Raw genomic sequence first — 22,162 nt, 5'->3', positions numbered from 1 at the left:
AACCCCAGACTAGCTGATATAGAAAAAAAAGGTAAAATAAATTTTAAAAAATATTGTTTGAAATATAAACCCTGTAAGTTATATAAGAAAACGTTTCCTACAAATTTTAATTCTGTGCACTATCATGAAAGCTAATGCGAAGTGGTTTGAATAAAGTATATAAATAATTCAAAATTTGGTTTAATGACAAACCTTTTCTTAAACTTTCTAATTAAGAAGTACTTTCTTCAATCCCTCCTCCCCTCCAGGACAAAAGACTGGCAGTCCAAAGTAATAAAAATGTAAATACTATACAGAACAAGGGCAAAAAGCTCTCCCTAAACTAAGTGACTGAATTGTAGACTCAGGCTAACAGTTCTAACTAGCTAAACAAATCCCTAAACTGAAAATAACAAAGAAAAAGCAATCTTACACATTAGCCAAAGGTTACTACTAATAGCACAGAGCATCAGCTGCAAATGGAACTGACTTCATAAACACTGATTATATAAGAAATGCAGATTATTTCAAGAATCGCCAGTTAATCTTGACAATGATTAGTTTTCAGACTCTAACTACAGCATAAGATCATTCCAAACTTTGATGTTAGTGTTTCTATCGACAAAAGTCACAAAGATTATTTGCTGTTCCCTAAAGAAACTAATGTTAAAAATAGGACCCACACAGAAAGGAGATAAGCCGTTGATGCTAACCAAAAGATCTTCTTGACCAGCATTTATCTGGCATCATTATTTGCTCAAAACTTTAGTAATACCCCATGGAAATGATACCAACAAACCAGTAAAACATTTTTTATATTAAAAATATTCTTTTCCCTCTAAATTGTTTTAAAATAGCAGATTATTGTCATAGTTTCAGCTAAGACAGCTTTGTGTTCATGCTTATGCTGGATAAATGTTACATATGAAGTCTGATGCCAAAAACTTATCTGCAGTATGATAACTATATTTAACAGCTTGAAACAACTGTTATTTTAGAAATCAATTTAACTACCTGAAGCCAGGAGCTTGCAATTTTTAATAACTGTGAAAATCATTCATATCTGTAGATTTTTCAACTGTTCAAATGCTATACCAGTATTATCCTGACCAGATATGTATATAGTGCCTTTACTATTATCTTGCTTGTATATCAAAGAAACCCTATAAGATAGAGAAGGGAGGTATTGTTATTCCGATTTATGAAAGAGGAAAGTAAGGTTCTAAAAACCCATAACTTGGATTCACAAGTAATGAAACTAGGCTCAGAGGTTAACCAATTCAAAGTTCAGTATTCTCTTTACTATACTACATAGCCACCTGAAAGCCCGTCTAATGATTCTTTATATTGAATATATCACTTATATAAATTAGCAGTAATTTATTATTCTGGAGCTCTAAAGAATTGAACATTGATCCCAATTTCAGATAGATACACAAGACTATATTTGTTCTGCTATGCTTACGTATTCTGGCAATCCATAAGAAACCCACTTGTTTTAGATATTAAAGTTATTTTCCTTGAATAAGGCAATAGCTACCATAAATAAGGAGAAGGTTAAAGAGGAAGAATGTACGTGTGATCAACAAAAACAGAGATCAAGACTGCTTCTACAGGACATCTTAATTCATACTTAGCCACTGCAAAACCCATTATAGATAGAAGAATGCATTACTGAGTCAGGTTCTGCAGAACATAATGCATGCTGAAGAATGAGACTAAAACTGTTTTAGATCTAACTTTCATGTGAGAAAAAATTACTACAAAATTTAAGTATACACAATACATTTAATTTAAAATGTGAATCTTATCTCCAAAACACTTGTCTGGCTAGTTCTGACTAAAAGGGCTAACAGGAAGAGCCTTATTTTCATAGGTATAAAACAAAGTGCAGAGAAGAAGGGAAATAAAAACCTAATCATCAACTCATAAAACTATGAATTAAGGAAAATGTACATAACAGTATGAATTAGAAATTAGGTACCATTCATTTTTAAGCTTCAGGCATTCAGCAAGAAATATATCAATACCATCTCTGTGAACAGCCGGAACTGAAGTAGACCAGGACACACAGAAGTGCTAGGAATTTGGAAGCAAATTATACTTTTACCTCTTTTTGAGCAATGCCCATCCTATCCCTCCAGTGCATCAACACAAGATCCACTTTTTCTTTGGCAAATTTTTCAACTTCTTTAGCAGCTTTTCCAGCTAGCCTTTGCCACTCTGGAACTTTACTAAATTTTCCATACTGATCCTGTAAAATAATGTTGAAATCCATTACATGCCTGTTTGCAAATTTATTTTAAAACTCTACGTAAAGCTGTGTCATTCTATCTATCTTATAAGGTAAATGCTGGATGTTATGGTTCAGCGAAGAAACAAACTGAAAACTTCTACAAATTATACTTTTTATCCAAAAAACTTTAACTTTTCTACTTAGGTTTCAAGATGATTCTTTTATGAGGGGTGGCAAGATGCAAGTGGGAGCTGGGTGCAGACAGAGAAGGATGACAGAAAAAGAATACATATAAGAAATTATTATAGTAGTATATCATAAAGATGTTTAATTTTTCCATGGATGGCCCAACCCTTATAAGTAACACAAATCTTGTAGGGAAAAAACCCTACCTATAACTTTTTTCATGGTTGGCCCCTTTTACCGACAACATTTATCAATCTCATATGTGCAAAGTACATTTACACACTTATTGGTACTCCAGAACGTACCAATAGGTTGAATTAGAGAAACAAAACATAGAATAAAATGACCACTATTCATAACATTAATTTGTGGTGATAGTTGCATAACTCTGGAAATATACCACAAATTATTTAATTGTATACTTTAAAAAGATGAATATTACAGGCCGGGCGTGGTGGCTCAAGCCTGTAATCCCAGCACTCTGGGAGGCCGAGACAGGTGGATCACGAGGTCAGGAGATCGAGACCATCCTGGCTAACACGGTGAAACCCCGTCTCTACTAAAAAATACAAAAAAACTAGCCGGGTGAGGTGGCGGGCGCTTGTAGTCCCAGCTACTCGGGAGGCTGAGGCAGGAGAATGGCGTGAACCCGGGAGGCGGAGCTTGCAGTGAGCTGAGATCCGGCCACTGCACTCCAGCCTGGGCGACAGAGCGAGACTCCGTCTCAAAAAAAAAAAAAAAAAAAAAAAAGACGGATATTACAGGATGTAAATTTTACCTCAAGAAAGATATCAATAGTTAAGTATTACTATTCAATGTAATGAATTCTTTGTTTCTAAAATTTTTAGGGTGTTTCAAAAAAGACATATATATATAACAGTACCCTTACTCCTAAAAAAGACACACTTGGGACAATCATACTTACCATTGCTATTTTCACATTGTCTCTAACATGCATCCGATCAGCATCCTTCTCAGGTACAAGATCTGAGCTGTCCAAGTATGCCAGCAAGCCTGGCGGCTAAAAACAAAGCACAAAATCCACTTTCAAAACAATGTGAAAAAGAAAATTTATCCTTAACAACCCAAATCAATTAATGCTATGGCTTAGCTATTGAGGGTAAAACTTTAGGGTAACTCCTATGATAAATACCTTTTCAATCAAAAACAAACCATCCCCTTTTAACAATACAGATAACTTGTTCGATTAAATTTTATTAGACAGTATATAAACCTAATTTCTCAACTGACTTACCAAAATGCGTTTCAACAAGTTTGTTGCAGTTGCATTATCAGCTGTCCAGAGTCCCACTAAATGTCTACTTAGCTGTCTGAAAAAAGCAGACGTTGAGAAAGGTTTGCTGCTTTATCTCAGCTAGAACAGAAAGGAATTTTTAAGAACAAAATATCACATAATTATAAAAAATATGGCTACAGTAAAAAAAAAATCATTCCGATGTTAAAAATAGTTACTAAAAAATCTAATGTGGCGAGTTATAATTCAAATGTTACTAATATTTTGGAATTTTCTAAAAAATGAAATGTTTTCCTAATACGCTCATTTTCAATAAACCTGAACATGAAAAAAGTAGTTTTTATCCCATTTAAAGGAAGAAAAAAACAATAAAAACAATTAGAGTTGATGACACAAATAATTTGCATAACAAGTCCTACTAATACAGTGACAATGGCATCCTGGCATTTTTTGGAATTCTGAACAAGCAAGAAGTCAACAACTATGTTCTAATATAACTGTTTTGGCAAGGTCAGAGAGAAAATTATTTTCACTTCTAGAGTCTGGGCAAAGACCTAAACCACTTATAGCAAATTATTCAACTCATCTCACTTAAAAGCTCTAAGAGTATATTTTAATTCAAAGTAAAAATCTGAGATCCAAGTTCAATCTATGGTTTAGTCATTTACTAATTTTAATCCCCATGTCAACATCTGTCTCCTTAAACTGAAAGCTCCTCATAAGTGGAAACCCTATTTTACTCACCAGTGACCCTTCTGTGCTTTGGTGGGGATTCAATTACCATAGCTATAAGAATGGTCATGAAACCTATGAGGGAAATAACCAAATAACCACCTACAAACATATGTTTTATATATGTTATATTACTGAAGAACAAAATTTAACTGCAAAACCCAAAATATACTTTGTCACCAGAAAGTGAACGCTACTAAAACTGTTTATTCCTGTGCCAGTTTGAAAGCTAACATACTAAAGTAATTAAACTTGTAATTTCCTTCACTGGTATTTGGTAAGTTATGTCAGTGACTCCTAAAAAGGCTTTAGTTAGGGACAAAAGAGATAATACTTTATAACAGCAATTTGTAAAAGATAAAGCAATGCAAATAGAGTGATATTTCTATACATTGACAGATCTTTAACAGTCTAATTCAAATATTACTAACCTTTTGGAATTTTCTCCAAATTAAAATGCTTCCCTAATACACTAATTGATCACAGTAGGGGAATTTAACTGATTAACTATACTAAAGAGGAACACAACAAGCAAGCATTTAACATGGGGGGCGGGTTAACGGAATAGGCTATCAACAGTCTCTACTTTTAATGAAAGATGGTGTCTAGCACTGCTAATAAGACAATACTAGGAAAACATCCTTCTTATCTTTATCCTCTAAGACTACTTTTGTTGTTAACACAAGTGAGGGAGGTAGTTTCTTCTAATAGTATAAATAGTAAAAAAAAAAAATCACTGGCAAGGCAGCATACCATGACGTATAATAACTACACATAGGTGACAAAGAAAATGTACAGTATTGTAACAAACTAAACATTTAACTCAGCAACTTATGCTATTTTTTAAAAGGTCAAAAAATATAATTAAAAATATTTATGATACTCATTGTTTTTACTAATATGAATCATAGTATGGTATGCTTAAGACAGCCAAAAGGGTCACATGTTAGAAATCACAAAGAGGGTTAAAAGGGCTGGAATTCATGTAGTGTGGAATAAATGAATATATTTATGTGTTTATATTTGAATGACTATTAGGAAAAAGGGAATCATTTAATTAAAAGAGATTTAGGTTAAGTCTAGCTTAGGCTGGATATGTAAGGTTTTCTGTGGTTTGTTTTTAAGGTAGAGTATTTGACCAAAGATATTTAAAAAGCAACTATGTGAGGTTTTCACATGGCGTCATGTGCATGCAAGATGGTCACAGGAATGTAAGGAGAAAAGGCCTGAGCATGTGGTTCTAGTTCCATAAGCTTGTAAGTACTCTTTTCCATACTAGTCCCATGACTGTGGTGTCAGAGCCTGATAATAGGTTACTGGGGGGAAAAAAGTAAACAGTGTTTCCCCCCAAGTTATCCACAGGCAGGGACTGTGATTGTTTGGGTAAAATCCTTCTGTAAGAAAAGGAAAAGAACTAGGTGGATCAAAAGAAAATGTAATATTTGTGTAATACAAACACATTTAGTTTTATGTAATATCTGAATCAATTATCTATAGACAGGAAGTTAATTTATAGCAAATTGAATTAAATCACCTACCTATTTGTAAGCATCCTTTGATCTGAGCTTATTGTAAACATCGCTGTATGCAAGTGTCGAGGTAAGGCACCTTCACTTAGGGCAAGCTCCTGCATTTTTGTAGCAATTTCTTTATCACCTTCCTTTGGAAAAAGGGTAAGATGATCCCTAAGGCGGCAATCCAGGACAAACTATCCAAACTTTAAAAAACTTATTTTACATCTTTAAATGAAAAAACCATTCAGTATGTAATAAAAGTTTAAAATGCATCTTCTACTCATCCAAAAATAACATAGATGAGTAGTAGCACAGGTAATTTTTAAACCTTTGGAATAACGTAGACATGTTTCCAGACAACTTTACCTCATAAACTATGCTTTGCTAAACTTAATATTAAAACTAGGTTCATTCCTTGCGTGTGTAGCTGCCAACAAAAAGGAGAGGCTTGGCTATCGCAAGTTCTGTTAAATTTGGGTACTTTGGAAGCTAATACTGAGCAAAGAACCCATTAGCTAAAGGGAGAAAATTAGCCTTTGGTTGTATATACACACTAAAAATGCAAATAAACTTTGATGTTCCATCCAGTTCAATGCCTATATATAATTACAGCTACTTAAGGGCATACTAATTCTGTGATTGTGTGCTATACTTATGCACAGTAGATGAATTTTTTGGTAAAAGTAGAATTCTTAAATTGTATTCAAATTGCTTCTATGACAACAAAAGAATATAAGAATCCAAAAGCCATTTAGACTGATATCATTGTAAACATCAAAGTATGCAACAGACATTCATAGCCACCTTATCTTTTAAAAAATATAGAAACAAAGCAACTATCTTAAAGAAGCAGTATCTTCGACAAGATCATGTCCCAATCTCTAGAGCTCAATTACAAATATGCTTTAGCAAGAACTTTTTTGTTGCCTTATTTGATATCATTTTGCTATGAACTAACTCCATCAATAGAGTTCTATTCAATCTCAAGATTTCAACACTGTCAACATTATCCTTCCAAAAAAGAGCAACAGATAGAATAATAACTTTTAATTACTTTAAATAAAATGAACAAATAATGCAGTAACATTTATCTGCTCTACAACTTCACTTACTATGAAATTAAAACTTTTATTACTGAGGATTGTTTCTGTAACAAGCTTAAAACTAATTTCTAAATAAAGATTTAAAATTACTTTTCTTATTCAGAGAAATGTTTATTTCCCAAAAAGACTGAAAGGCAATATTGTCAACTTCAATTAAAACAGCCTATCAACATTCAAGTAAGGTTAAAATTTCAAAACTGTTCTCTCACCTCTATTATTGCCTTCATAACCAACCCAGCTCCTTTTATTATTGCCATGGAAGGATGCTTTAAAGTGAGGGGAAAAAAAGTAACAAAAAATAAAGAAGAATTTTATTCCAACACATTTAGCTGTTACTCTTAAAGAAGGATATACATTTTTACACAAGGTATAAGCCATAAAATTAGTAAAGGATATATCTCAAAGTCAGTTTGGTTAAATATTTTAGGTATTTTCACAATATAGCCTCAGAGATACAGACACATAAACAAAAAATTTATGTTAGTAGGAAACAGCCAACATTTATTTGAATAATTATTTGAATGATACTAAAATTAAAAAAAACATAAATATCATATATACATACATGTACCTAGTAAGTACTATAGTACTGTATAAAATAACAAACGTTTTCCAGTGTTTATGAAGAGCCCTGCTAAAGCTCATTTTATTATTTGGGAATTTGTAAAGAAAAGGGAACTTTGGGCCTACCACAGAAAAATGAGTTTTTCACTACTAAAATGGAGGCCAGGTGCAGTGGGTCATGTTTGTAATCCCAGCACTTTGGGAGGCTAAGGCAGGAGAATTGCTTAAGTTCAGGGGTATGAGAACAGCCTGGGCAACAAAGGGAGACCCCGTCTCTACAAAACAAACAAATAAATAAATTAGCCGGGTGTGGTAGCATGTGCCTGTGGTCCCAGCTGCTCAGCAATTGAGGTGGGAAGATCACTTGAGTCTGGGAGGCTGAAGCTGCAGTGAGCTGTGACTGCATCACCATACTCCAGTCTGGGCAACGGAACAAGACCTTTGCCTCAAAAAATAAAAAAGCAAGATATAGAAAATGGGCAGAGTGTCAAAACAGCAGTCAACACCCATCAACAGCGCTCTACATGAAACACCAAGAAATCTGTATGCTCAAAATGTACCAATACGATAATGTACTAGGTACATTTGTCTATATTATAGATCAAGCTTGTCCAACCTGCAGCCTACATAGATATTTGTATTTATTCAAAGCCAACCCAGGATGGCTTTGAATGTAGCCCAACACAAATTCTTAAGCTTTCTTAAAACATTTTTGTGATTGTTTTTTCTTTTAGGTCATCAGGTACTGTTAGTGTTAGTGTATTTTATGTGTGGCCCAAGACAATTCTTCTTCTTCCAACATGGCCCAGGGAAGCCAAAAGACTGGACATCTCTGCTGTAGAAGTATGCAAATGTTATCTTAGAAACAGTGATCCTAAAAGTGGTTCCCTTAAATTCACTGCTATCTGATAAGAAAACTATAAGCTCTCACCTGAAAAAGTTTAAAAAGGGTTCTTCCATTGGATGCTACCATCTCTAAGAGCATATCAAACTGCTGCCCTTCAGTTGTCTCACTATATGGAGCACAGAGGGCAAAGGTAAGGAAGTCCAAGAGTGAACTAATAACTAGGGCACCAGTCCCATGATCCTGAAACAAAGCAACAGATTCTCTTAAAGACTTGAAGATGGGGAGCTTCAGTTACATTGTAACAATAATGTGTTCCTTTCTGTTATTCTATATGTCAGACATAAACATTGACTTTAATTTCTCAACATGAGGTTCAAAGTTGGATGACTCTTTAGTACTTGCTTTGCTCACACAGTGAATCCATTATCCATCATACCTCAAAAGGATCAATTAAAATTCAGTCAAATTTCAAGAGTATAACCAAGACTTCTCAAATGTGTATAACAAAGGTTAATGTTTATTTGCATAAAAGAAATCTTTGCCAATATTTAAAAAACTCTGGCAATCTGCTCATGTTCCTTCAAGATGCTATAGAATGCCCATCTCCAAAATTATCAGGAACTGATGAACAAAGATTTGCCTTAATATTTAAAAAACTCTGGCAATCTGCTCATGTTCCTTCAAGATGCTATAGAATGCCCATCTCCAAAATTATCAGGAACTGATGAACAAAGATTTGCCTTAATTTTCTTAGAGCAGTTTATTTGATAATGACATTTTTAAAGAAAGAAAAAACAAAAATTGGAGTATCACTGTGAAAATCTAAAGGCTTTGACATGTATCCTTCCCAGATTAATGGATACAGTCCTAAGACAAAATATTTTATTATCAGTGACCAAGCTGAACTGTGACCAATACTGACCAAAGCTGGGGGCTATAATAAAAAAAAAAATCATCCATGTCGCACTTCTAGATTATCTTTCAATAACGGCATGAGACCTACCATGAAGACAAATTTAATTATAACTTACCACATGGGAATTAAATTTCTCCAGTAAGTTTTCCAGAAACTTCTTTGATGAGAGAAGAGAAGCTTTGTTCAACTGTTCTTGTCTTAAGTCATAGTCATCATGCATGGGCTGTTGATGAAAAAAAAAAAAAGTGGTAATTCATAAGCAGTCCCACGTGCTAGCATCACACAAAAGTCATTTATAAAGAGTATTCAAATTACACACTGAAAGAATTAAAAACCATTGCCTTTAAAGTGTAAGACAAAAAGGAAACTCATGATAAGCAGGCAGAAGTGATGATTTACCATGATTTTGATCAGACTTCACAGATAATTTGCCCAACAATTAACTCAACATATACACAAGGTACTCTCTCAAAGGTCACAGATCTTATTAAAAGGTAAACAACATTTGCCCAGCCAGAATTTTAAAACTAAAATTTGAAATAAAACTTAGCATTTAAAAGCATGTACTAAACAACAAATACTTGTCTCAAGGGTGATTTTCTTTTGACTATTGAAACATTCCAGCATGATGGTTAGGAGTACAGTTCCAATCCTAATTTTACTACTGACAATAACTGGGAGACATTAGGCAACGTAAGTTACTTTACATAACTCTGAGTTGCATTTTCCTCAGCTGTAAAGTAGGAGTGATAGTATTTATATAAGATTACTATAATGCTTAGATGAGATAATTCATGTAAGATACACAGCCAACACCTAATATGTAATGAGGGCTCAATGTTTCATAGCACCGTTTACTTTTCTTTTTTATTGTGGTAAACTACATATAACAAAAGTTACCATCTTAACCATTTTAAATTACACTGTTCAGTGGCATTAAGCATTCACATCTTTGGGCAACTATCACCACTACTCATCGCTAGAACTTTTTTCATTTTCCCAGACTGAAACTCTGTAATCATTAAACAACAATTCCCCATTCTGCCTTCCCCTAGCCCCTGGCAACCACCATTCTACTTTCTGTCTGTGAATTTGACCTCATATAAATAAAATCATACAGTATTTATCCTTCTGTGACTGACTTCTTTCACTAGCATCATGTTCTCAAGATTCATCCATGTTGCAACACGTGTCAGAATTTCCTTCCTTTTTGTTTCTGCTCATTTAGCAAATACTGTACGTTGTTATGGTTAATTGTATAAACTTTGGAGCCAGAAAGTGGGCTTGAAGCCTCCTCTACCACTTACTAGCTACATGACCTTGAACAAGTTACTTGGGCCTTAAGTCCTTCTCTGTAAAATAGATATAATAGTAGTAACTTCTAAAGTTCATTGGAAGACTGAATAATATATGTGAAATTCATAGAATAGTACCTGAAACACAGAAAAAAATAATTATTGTTTATTAAACAGCTTGACAAGGCCCGTTAAAGATAAAAATAAAAATTAAACAAGAATATTATCCTCAGGAAGCTGACAGATTGAAAAAAATATACCATGTTTAGAAATAGCAATAATCCAAAGAAGAAATTGCTAAGAAAGATAAGTGTTATATTCATGAGGGTAATTTCACTTCAGGGAGGGATAAACCACTACCACCTTCAGGAATAGGAAAGCTCCATTTATTTTTAAATTTTTTAATTGTTGTGGGTACATAGTAGGTGTGCATATTTGGTAAGCTTCATTTAAAAGCTGACTTGAGCTCTTAACGAATGATGAGCAGGGAAAGAATTCTGAGCAGAGGGAATATATGGCATATTAATATATATATATAGGTCTCTTTCCTTGGCTCCTGACATACAGCACCTAAAACCCTTGCAGACAGGGGTACTAGCAGAATCTTTTGTTGCAACAGTCTTTTACCCTGGTTCCTGACACAGAGCTCCTAAGGCCTTTGCAATTTCCTGAATGATAGGGGAGCCTGACACAAAGCTCTTTACCCTTAGAATTTCCTGGGTGATAGGAACATCTTTTGTTATAATAAAGCAACTCTCCAAATCATTGTTATTTTAAGTTCTAGTTATCTCACTACTTGTTTGGAACAGTAAATATAATTAATTCACTTTTGGGGATGCAAGGTTTTATAGAAGTGTTTACTTATGTTTATGTGCCACTAAGCTTGCCTAAAACACTTTATATAAGGAAAAGTCCCAGGTACTACACACAAAACTGAGATGAGAAACTTCAAAACTATACTAAACAATTGTTTCTCCCTCTGTACAAGCTGCCACTGAGTTAGATCTTTACTGCGCAACAGCTTTCAGATGTACCACTTCTCTAGCCCCTGTGACTACCCTAGCTCAGCAACTCATTTCTTACATGACAATTTGGTCAACCTGCCTCTAATTTTACTTCTATTCTCCACATACTACCAGTGTGGGTTTTTAAAAACTCAAACCTGATCACGTTACTGCTCTCTTGCTAAAAAATCCTTACAAAAGGACGCAAATCTAGCTCCTCCCTCCTGATACAGAAGGTTTTTTATTACTGTCTGCATACATCTCTAGCCGCAACTCCTAATTATCTAATTACCCCCCCACCCATACCTCATAACCCAACCATATTTAATTATTTGTTGCTTTCCAAACATGCCTTTGTACATGCTATTCCCCACCCAGGAAGGCCTTTCCAGAGCTAGAAAATTCCTGCCTGTCCTTCAAGATTCAGATCAAATGTAACATCTTCCAGAAAGAGTGGGTGAGAATCTTTCATTTCCCCTCATCACCAAACAAAAAGCGCTGCTTTTCAAGATCCTATGGCCCCTACTACCTTACCTTGTACAGATATGCCTACTTTACCAAACTGTCAACAAAGTGAAGGAAGAAAAGAATTTCTGTCTTATAGATCTTTGAATTTCTGGCACACAGAACATTGCCTGGTATATAGAATATGCTAAACAAAGGTTTATTTGAATAACTATGAGAACAATTTAAAAAACACAGAAACAAGAACTGATTGGTACAATGAAAATCTGGGATTGTGGAAATCAAAACCACCAGTCAACTTAAGAAAAACCAGTTTCCTTAAGAAAACTATGACTTACACACATAAGGGCACAAAGCATATCAACTGCTGCATGGATGACTCCATTGTTGCTCCTTTTGAGTGCTTTTACTACCTTCACCCCGAGACGCTCGCGAAACCTTTTGGAACAAAAACCAAGCATATAATAGCAATATCAAAACATTTTAATGTTATATTATTGAAATACGTCATATTAACTTTCCATTGTATTACTGGAACAACGACGTATTTTAAATTCCACCTCTGAAATTTATCAGTCTTCATAATAGTTTTTTCTTTGAGAGGAAAAATATTTTTTAGGGTTAACTAAAACTAAAAGGCATGTAATTTCCCATTCAAATTCAAGAGTCAGGAATATTACTGGTGAGTATGGGACCAATATTCCGCTTCTCTTCCCCTCACCTTCCTTTTTCATTTCTCATGAATAAAGTACCATATCACCCTATAAAAGGTATCTGGTTTAGTCAAGGAAAAGGAAGTGAATCGTTCTTTATTTGCCATTTTGAGTAGTTCAAACTCTCTAAGAGAAATTAAGTTTCAGAAGACAACTTACTTTGGAAGCTGAGTGAAAGCTAGGAAACCAGCTTTGGATGCCACAAGCCTCCTCACGGCCTGAAACTGACTCTCAAGTTCCGCATTTGAAGCAACGACATCCCCTTCTTGGGACAACAATGCTGTTATGGCATTATTGATCAGTTTTTCTTTGTTTTCTGAGAAGAGACCCTAGGTGAAGAAAGAGTATTTCAAAAAAGTTTCCATACCAAAAGTCAATAACAATGAACAATTATAAAACTTATCTTACATCTTGTGTTACTGCATGCAAGACTCCACTGTATGAAATATTAGCGTTGAACCTGAATACAGCATCTGCAAAGTTGCCATCTGTAAAGAGATTAAGAGGTTCAAAAAGAAGATACGAATCCCTAATTCTTAAATTATTAAGTAGATGGGTGGAAATGTAATTACATTTAAATCAATACTTACTTGGAGGCGTAGCTAAGAACCTGAGGTGAAGGCTCTCTACTTCCTCATCAACAGGCATGCTGAGTAACCCCCATCGCTGACCTTTATGGGTTGGTGTCATTTTTACACAAACATCTCTATTACCAGAGGCTCTTACTCCATCCAGCAAACTTGCTAATAAGGAATCTCTAAGTAAGAATAAAAGTAAAAAAAGGTTTTAGCATTGATGATTAAGGGGAATTCTGATCTAGCATGAAGCATAGGCCCTTTAGCAGGTAACCTGCTCAGGGACACACTACAGTTACAATGGGAAACACAAAGAGTGGGGCTAAGGAAGAGCTCTAATACTAGCTCTTCACTGTGCTGCTACATGACACTGCACAAGTTACTTAAACACTAACTTCAACGTCTCTTTCTCTCCCTTTATTTTTAACAGCTTTACTCAGTTCTAACTTACAAATCACAAGTCATCCAATTAAAATGTACAGTTTGATAATTTTTAATACATTTATACAACTGTATAATCACCATCATCCAGTTTTGATATATTTTCATCACTCCAGAAAATTTCTTCATGCCCATTTGCAAAAGAACACTCCCCAGCCCCAGGAAACCACCCATCTATCTCTATAGTTTTGCTTTTTAAAGAAACTTCATAAAAACAGAATTATAGAATATGTAGTCATAGGTGTCTTATTTTACTTATCATACATAGGCTTTTAGGATTCACTCAAGTTGTTGCATGTATTAGTTCAGTCCTTTTTTACTGCTGAGTAGTATTCCATTGTATGAACAGACAACATTTTGTCTGTTCATACACTGGCTGATTTAGACATGGATTGCTTCTGCTTTTGGCTATAATGAGTAATGATATTATGAACATTCATGTGCAAGTCTTTCTGTAGGCATCTTTTCATCTCTCTTGGATAGATACCTAAAAGTGGAACTGCTGGGCCATATAAGTATGTGTTTAATCTTTTAAGAAATTATCAAACTGTTTTTCAAACTGGTTTTATCATTTTGCCTTCTTACCAGCAATGTATGAGAGTTCTTTTCTCCATATCCTCGCCAATACCTGGCACTGGCAGTCTTTTTGATGTTAGTCATTTTAGTGAATATGTAGTAGTTTGCATTTTTGTTTCCTAAAGATTCATGATCTTTTCATGTATTTACCATTCACATTTCTCCAGTGAGGTATCTATTTGAATCTTTTGCCCATTTACTATTGGGTCGCTTGGTTTTTCAGTATTGAGTTGTAAGAGTTCTTTACATATTCTGGATAGAAGTCCTTTATTAGCTATATGCTTTGCGAAGATTTTCTCCCTATGATCTGTCTTTTTCTAAATGGTGTCTGAGTTCTAAACTTTAATGAAGTCTAATTAACAACCTTTTCTTCTTTTCTGGATTGTGTTTTTGGTATTACATCTGATAAATCTTTTCCTAACCTCAAGTCACAAAGAATTTGCTGTACTTTCTGCATGTAAGTATTATTGGGAATAAGAGGACCTTCTTCCTATGGTTACTGTCAGGACTAAGCAAGATAATGTACATAAAGCATCTGATAAACAGAGCGTTAAGATCCTTCCTCTGATTAGAACATCTGTACTTTTTTTAAGATGTTCTTTTTCCTTGAATTCAGGACAGGAAAAAACATAACCATTGCTTAACATTCCAGTCTTGTTGACCTTAGATTGAAAGTTCTGTAAGGCAAGAAACCGCTACCGGTCATATACTACTGGAAATACTATAAAAACACTATACAGGCCAGGTGTGGTGGCTCATGCCTATAATCCCAGCACTTTGGGAGGCCAAGGCGGGCGGATCACTTGAGGTCAGGAGTTCGAGACCAGCCTGGCCAAGATGGAGAAACCCTCTCTCTACTAAAAATACAAAAAAAAAGAAAAAAAGAAAAAAATTAGGTGTGCATGGTGGTGCATGCCTGTAATCCCAGCTACTAGTGAGGCTGAGGCAGGAGAATCGCTTGAACCCGGGAGGCGGAGGTTGCAGTGAGCCAAGATCATGCCATAGCACTCCAGCCTGAGTGACAGAGTGAGACTCTGTCTCAAAAAAAAAAAAAAAAAGTAATTTGAAAATGGGATGGTCATTTTAAATATGCAAGAAAATGTCTTTTCCCAAGTTGAACAATTTTAAATTTCTAGACTACAAATCTTTGATTTTCCTTGTTGACCAAGCACTGTGCCTTGCACATACTAGGATTTCAAAAACTTAAATTATAAAAAAAGATACCTTTCTGTTGAAGAATATTTCCGTACTTGCCCTTTTATAAATTCAATGGTAAAAAGTTGTGGATTTTCTGAGTCACAGACCAATGCAAATACCTAATGAAAAAACAAAAAATAGCTTCAACAAAAAAATGTTTATGGTTTTAGAGTATTTCATTATGAAATGCATCGCTTAGCTTACAAAAGTCAGTATTTTAAGATGTGACTTGTTTACAATGTAAGAGTTTAAAACTGCTTAAAAGTCTCATTCAAATTTTCAGTTATTGAGTAACAAGTTCCATTCTTTATATATACTTGGAAAATAACTTTTGTAATAATCATTGTTCTATGATCAATTAATATAAATATGTTAAGAGTTAAATACAAATTCTGTCCATTTCATATGCTTTAGTCATGAGTAAACATTAAAATACAAAGAAAAATATCCTAATTTATCAATAGAAAGAAATCTCATTTAAGCTAACAATGCTGAAACTTACTTCTCCTAAAGGCTTCAATGTTGCAATATTATAGGTTGCTGGATCACGTTCTACTAAACATGTTTCTGTAAGTGCTAGAACTCTTTTTACAGGCTCCTTCAAAAAATAAAATTGAGACATATTAAAAAGTTATTTTTAAAAATGTCAAAATCAGATGAATAAATTTTCATTTTTAACATATGGGTCTTACCGAATGTCTAGGTGATATTTTTTGGACTACAAACTCTGCTAAAGATGTGATGGATTCATCAGTGCTGTATTTTCCAAAGCGAAGATTCAAATATTGCTCAAATTCTAAAGGCTCTTTCCTGATCCGCAATGAAATACCTATGTAGTTACCAGCATGGTCTATTGCACTTTTAATAATCTCTTCTCTTTGTTCTGATGCAAATAAATGCTGCACAAATTTAGAAAGTTAAAAAGTCAGAGTTGAAACAACTGAAATGTGTCTATAGCTAATCAACTCATAGGAAAGGTATTAAAGTAGAAATTCTAGACAAAAAAGAGGTAGGTCTTAGAAGCAAATAAACAGTTGTTTCAATGAAAAGACTATTACTAAGTTAAAATAATAAAGTCTGGGATACAGAGCCTGGCAAGCAACTCATTGAATGGCAATTATCTCAAAATTTCTCAGGTTCTGGTTCTCATCACCTTATGCAAAACAGCACGCTGGTTCTTCCAAGAAGGGCCTCCAAGGAACCCCAGTCAAGCCACTGGGGGTGATGGGTACTGTGTGGGCAGGACTCTCAGTTTCAAACAAGGCAGCTCTGATTTAATCTGTTTTACATAGTGGGCTTCTTTGCAAGATGATGCTGAAGAATGTTTAAATGTTTACAAGTCATTGGCCTACTAATGTTACAGACCAACTTTCTGGGCTCTATTTACAAAGATAAGGAAACAGGCTACAGGATGAGTATCTGTCATTTGAAATGCTTGGGATCAGAAGTATTTCAGACTTCAGAGTTTTTCAGCGTTTGGAATATCTTCATTGCACTTACCAGTTGAGCATCTCAAATCTGAAAATCCCAAATCTGAAATGCCCCAATAAGCATTTCCTTTAAGCATCATGTTGGCACTCAGAACGTTTCAGATTTTGGAACATTTTGAACTTCCAGATTTGGTATGCTCAACCTAAACTTGCATTTGGTGCCTAGAGGCCAGAAATGCTAAATGTCCTGTAAAGGGCAGAGTAGGTGTCCCACACAAGAAAGAACTGTCCTGCTCAGAATGTCAATAGCTCCCCTGCTGAGAAACGCTGGATCACATCGTGTTTAAGAACCTGATCTTATTCCTAGCAACTTTTTATAGTCACCATAGATGCAAAAGGTATTCAAGGTTTGTTGAATAAATCTGGTATAGTACCATATTTATAGTGAATTGATTCATTTTAGCTAGTGTCTTACAGTGAGAAAGTGGATTAATTCAAATCAAAACTTCTTGCTGCCACCAAGTAATATAAAATGTTGGCAATAAGAAGAGTATCAAACAATCTCCATCCTTAATATTTACCTTATTATTCCATTTTATGGCTTGGTTGAATTACTGTGAGACAGTTATCCTATTAAGGCCTGACAGGCCATATTCTTGTAATCGGGTATGTTTACCAACAAGATGTTAAGCATTCCAAATTACCACTGACCAGGGAAGACAGTCTATGGATAGTACTAAGACAGCAGGCTTTGGGCTAGGAGAAGGGCCTTCATCTTTTGGGTCTAGCCTCAGAGGTAACACACGCAGGTTTACCTGTGTGTTCCTAGATGAGGAAAACTAGGATGGTACCCATCAAGTGGGGAAAGAGTAAATCTAAGATGGAAAAAGGCCTGTAACTCTGAAGAACACAACTATATTTTGTACATCAGATTATCTAGTGCCCATCATTGTTTATTTCCCTTTTGCTAACATCTACTCTTATATATGTAAAAGTTCTAGGCTTACTTTGGCTCTGCTACCAAGAGAAGGATATTTTATCTACAAAACACTAAATATTGAAGCAGCATTCCCAGAACACTAAGGTAGCTACAAAAATTAAATTTTCAAGAGAAAGGAATTTTGCAATTAAGTTCAAATGAGTCTCTCCATTTGGAGACCTTCCTCTACTGTACATCTTTGAGATAGAAAGGCAGGATATATCTTTTAAAAAAAAATAGTTATCTATACTTCAGCTTCTATTACTGATTAATAGGGTCTCAGCATCTTAAGTAGCTTCTGTTACACCCCATAATTTACTTATATATAGTTCTGAATTTCAGAACAAAAACATGTAATGAATCCCAAATTAAGTTTCAACGAATACTCAGATTTCAGATTATAAACAGCTAGGCAAAGGATGAATGACTCTCAAAAAGTAAGCGATTTTAAATTACTTTTTCAATTTTTTTTTCCTTTTTGTGCAGAACAAGATCTCGCTATGTTGCCCAGGGAGGTCTCAAACTCCTGAGCTCAAGCTATCCTCCTACCTCTACCTCCCTAAGTGCTGGGATTACAGGTGTGAGCTACCCTGCAAGGCTTAAATTACTTTTTCAAAGAAAGCTTAGAAACTTTTTGGTAAGACAGTAATACCAATGAAAATAACAACTGTAGTCACTGTTTACAGTACTAAGCCATTCATTGTGTGTAAAGCATTTTACATATCTCACCAGATCCTCACCCTCCTCCTTTTGGAAAGCAGCAAATTGGGATTCAAGCTCAGGTATCTTTGATACCAAAACCTGCACTCTTATACTTCTTCCCAGAGGACTCACGTGAAATTTCTAAATGAAGTATAAAAAGCTTTGCTTTCCTTCAAATGGTCATGACCCTTTTAAAGGGTTTTTTTCTTTTTTTAAAAAAGTACTTACCAATCTACTAAATCCTCCATAAAGTATACAAAATCCTCCTTGATAATCTGAGAGATCTACAAATCCTTCAATATTTCTATAGTCATAGGAACAGAGTACTCTGTTGGTTGCTGGATTAATTTGGTCAAAGCCTCCAGGAGTTACTTCCAAAATTACGGGTTTTCTTGAGTCACTCCAGTGATGCTTATAGCAGTTGTATCTCTAGAGACAGGAACAGTATTACTTTTAGGTTTGTAAAATAAAACTATATAAAATAAAATTTAATGTATCAGTCACTATCGAAACAACCAAAAATCTAATCATCATCATAAATATTTAGAACTACTATCCAAATTGTTAAAAATATGATTAATGTTAGCCATTTGGAGGTGTTTAAGAATGTTTGCACTAATTGAAGACAGTACATTCCTTTTTAATTAGCAAAGGTTTTGGACTACAATATTTTGTGAAGCTATTTTAAGCCACTCTATGTGAATTTATAAAAAGAAAAAAGGAAATCCTACATAGAAATGTATTCTGAAAGAGTTTTATTGGAAAAAAGATCCACTTTCTTTGATGAATTCTTTTAATCCAAGTTCAATACTGAAAAGAGCTAAGTCACATTTCAGGGAAGTTGTAATATTCAATTTAAACAACCTGAATCAGCTCAGTATATTAATGTATATTTTATTTCCACATACAAAAAAAAAAAAAAAAGCTGAGGCCTACATTTGACCTTAGGCTTTTCTAACCACACAATTGGAAAGTTATTTTCAAGATTTTAGATCATAATAGCAAGTAAAATTCCATTTAGATAATATTCTTTCACAAATTAAAGTAGCTGAGTGTCAGAAATTATCAGAATAGTCAATATCCATTTACTATCCAGTTATAGTCTTTAAAAAGAAAAAAGGTTTAATCAAGGCTGCTAAGCAAAATGATGCGATATGAAAGAAGAAAATAAACTTAAAATAAAAGAAAATTGAAGCAAAGAGAAAATAAGGATAACAAAGTTTCAGATGTGAAATGAGTATCCTCTCCCCTACCAACACACCACAAAGTTTTCTCCCCATCAATATGAAGCGAGATACATGGTCATTTACCATTTTTAACATAAAAATCAATTGGCTGCTCTACGGTACAACTATTTCTAATACTGAAATAACAAATTATCTTCTAGGTTTTCAGAAAAGAGAGTGAGGCACAAAGTAATGAATACCTCCACTAATATCCCAACACTGAAGTCAGCAATGACCTTCATAAGACATCAAGTCTCCTCAACATTACTGATCTATGCATCACACACACACACAGTTCCATAAAAGTAATTGTGCAGACAGACAAGGGGCCTGCATTAACCCAAGAATATAGAACCTTGATTCTGAACTAAAAGATCAATCAATGCCACACCTCTCCTGCAGGAATGGAAGAAGAAGGTAGGGCACAAAAATTGTGAAGTTTTCCAAACTACACTTGTGTACATGCCTCGAGACCACTATATAGAATATTCTCCATTCCTCCCAGCTCATAAACAGCTGCCATTAATGAGATGTGCTGATAGAAACATCATTATATCTCAGGATTGCACGGACCAACCAAGAAGGACTTTGAGAAACCCTGATTTAGAAGTATATCTAGGGCAAATGGAGGTCTTAGAGCCAAATTCAACTTAGGCAAGAAGAGTGCCGTTTAGCCAGCACAGCATTTGGGGTGGAATCTAAATTTGTTTTTAGGATGATATAGGTGTCACTTTGAGCCCCTTACTCCTGATGTAAAATTAGGTAAACTATCCTTTGGGCTATCTTCTAGAGGTACTGTTTCTACCACAAGATTTTGAAAAGTATTAAGTGGCGGAAGTTAACTGGTACAAAAGACAGCTTATATAAAAACTCTAAGTATGCTTTTGAAAGCAGTTGTTTCCCAAACAGATGAAGTATGTCACCTGCCAACATAGAATATTAAAATAAGCATACCAAGTTATGATTTATAAAAATTTGACCACAGCTCATCAGGAACAAGAAATAAGCAGCTCGCCGGTTGCCATTGAACTATTTTAAAAGGCTGCTGAGCAACCAGTCAATTGCTAGAGTTGAAATTAACGAGGTTTCTAGGATGCTAAAACAAGCAGCAGAGTATTCATAGAAAGGATGAGGGCCTAAGACGGACAGGAGAATGGTGCTGCCCGCATATTAGAATTCAGTTCCTGCCTTTTGCCAAAAGCTAGGGTTCTGAACAGTGCTATAAATTTAAGCATTATTTTTCCCCATTATAAAAGTAATACCTGCTAATGGGAAGAAAGTTAATATTTCAAGAGAGTGTAAAAGCATACACGCCTATTCCTCTTTCCCAGAAGTCTCTGATTTAGTTTAAATGCTGCTGTTACATTACTGGAAAAGGCCTGGGAAAGTTAAGATGACTCTGATATGCTACCAGTTTCCTCCAAAGCTGTCAGTGCACCATGCCAAGCTTCAGTACAGGCCAGATCCAGTCCAAGAACATGAAAGAAGACAGTTTCAATATGCTCAAATCTTAAAACTTGAACATTCTGAAATAAGAAACTCCTACACGAAACAACGAATGCATGTTCCAACAAGCACTATCAGCAGTGTGATGCTCTCTAGTATTATTGTTTGGAATACTGAATAAGGACTACCTGAATGCTTATAGTGTTGCTTTTAATGCTCCAAAGGTTTTTTTGCCTGATTTTTTTTCCCCATCTACCAGCATCAACATTCTTAAATCTAACTGTTCATATTTGAGTTTCCTATTAAACTACATCATGTATCATATGGTAACAGGAGACATTAAAATTTTGTTTCCGTTTTTTCCCCTTTAGCTTTGCTACAAATGGAACAGATTATGAAATGATTTTTACAATAAAGGGCAACATTTGAACAAATAAAAATACATAATAAATGTTAAATATTTACCCTTCCTGTGATTTTTCCCTCTGAAAAATCGGTTCTAAATCTCTGAAAGAGAAAACATAACCACAGTTTATAACAGACTGGTAAGGAAGACTTGGCTCAGTCCCTTCTACTCAAACCAAGTAAAATCCTGACTTGGTAACCTGGACACTAAAAACTGTTATTCAAGTTATAGTTTAAGAATATTCAATAAAAAGAGTATGAAACCTTATTGAAGAACAAGATAAACATACAATGCTTTCTCTTGCATATGCAATTAAAAAAAAACTAATAAGAAACTCTCAAATATAAAAGATTTCCAGCCTGTTAAAGTGAACAT

General features: G+C 34.6%; 1 protein-coding gene across 2 annotated transcripts in view; it reads right to left on the bottom strand.

Annotated features, from left to right (window-relative positions):
• Positions 1 to 22,162, bottom strand: part of DNAJC13 (DnaJ heat shock protein family (Hsp40) member C13) — a 121,089-nt gene that overhangs the window by 67,847 nt on the left and 31,080 nt on the right. For both annotated transcript variants that reach the window (XR_010584932.1, XM_005545771.4), the window contains exons 5-20: positions 21,847 to 21,888; positions 18,938 to 19,138; positions 16,291 to 16,497; positions 16,101 to 16,196; positions 15,626 to 15,717; positions 13,400 to 13,566; positions 13,218 to 13,297; positions 12,969 to 13,138; positions 12,435 to 12,534; positions 9,448 to 9,555; positions 8,501 to 8,656; positions 7,215 to 7,271; positions 5,927 to 6,048; positions 3,657 to 3,732; positions 3,327 to 3,422; positions 2,090 to 2,233 (exon numbers count right to left, since the gene is read on the bottom strand). Coding sequence is in view for 1 of the 2 variants with exons in the window: in XM_005545771.4 (XP_005545828.1) it covers positions 2,090 to 2,233; positions 3,327 to 3,422; positions 3,657 to 3,732; positions 5,927 to 6,048; positions 7,215 to 7,271; positions 8,501 to 8,656; positions 9,448 to 9,555; positions 12,435 to 12,534; positions 12,969 to 13,138; positions 13,218 to 13,297; positions 13,400 to 13,566; positions 15,626 to 15,717; positions 16,101 to 16,196; positions 16,291 to 16,497; positions 18,938 to 19,138; positions 21,847 to 21,888 (1,914 nt within the window). In the remaining variant the exon portion in view is untranslated. The remainder of the gene's footprint in view (positions 1 to 2,089; positions 2,234 to 3,326; positions 3,423 to 3,656; positions 3,733 to 5,926; positions 6,049 to 7,214; positions 7,272 to 8,500; positions 8,657 to 9,447; positions 9,556 to 12,434; positions 12,535 to 12,968; positions 13,139 to 13,217; positions 13,298 to 13,399; positions 13,567 to 15,625; positions 15,718 to 16,100; positions 16,197 to 16,290; positions 16,498 to 18,937; positions 19,139 to 21,846; positions 21,889 to 22,162) is intronic.

The sequence above is a fragment of the Macaca fascicularis genome, chromosome 2 (genome assembly GCF_037993035.2).
Source record: "Macaca fascicularis isolate 582-1 chromosome 2, T2T-MFA8v1.1".
Classification (NCBI taxonomy): domain Eukaryota; kingdom Metazoa; phylum Chordata; class Mammalia; order Primates; family Cercopithecidae; genus Macaca; species Macaca fascicularis.
The sequence above is the reverse complement of the archived record's forward strand: the minus strand, read 5'-3'. Positions and strand labels throughout refer to the sequence as shown.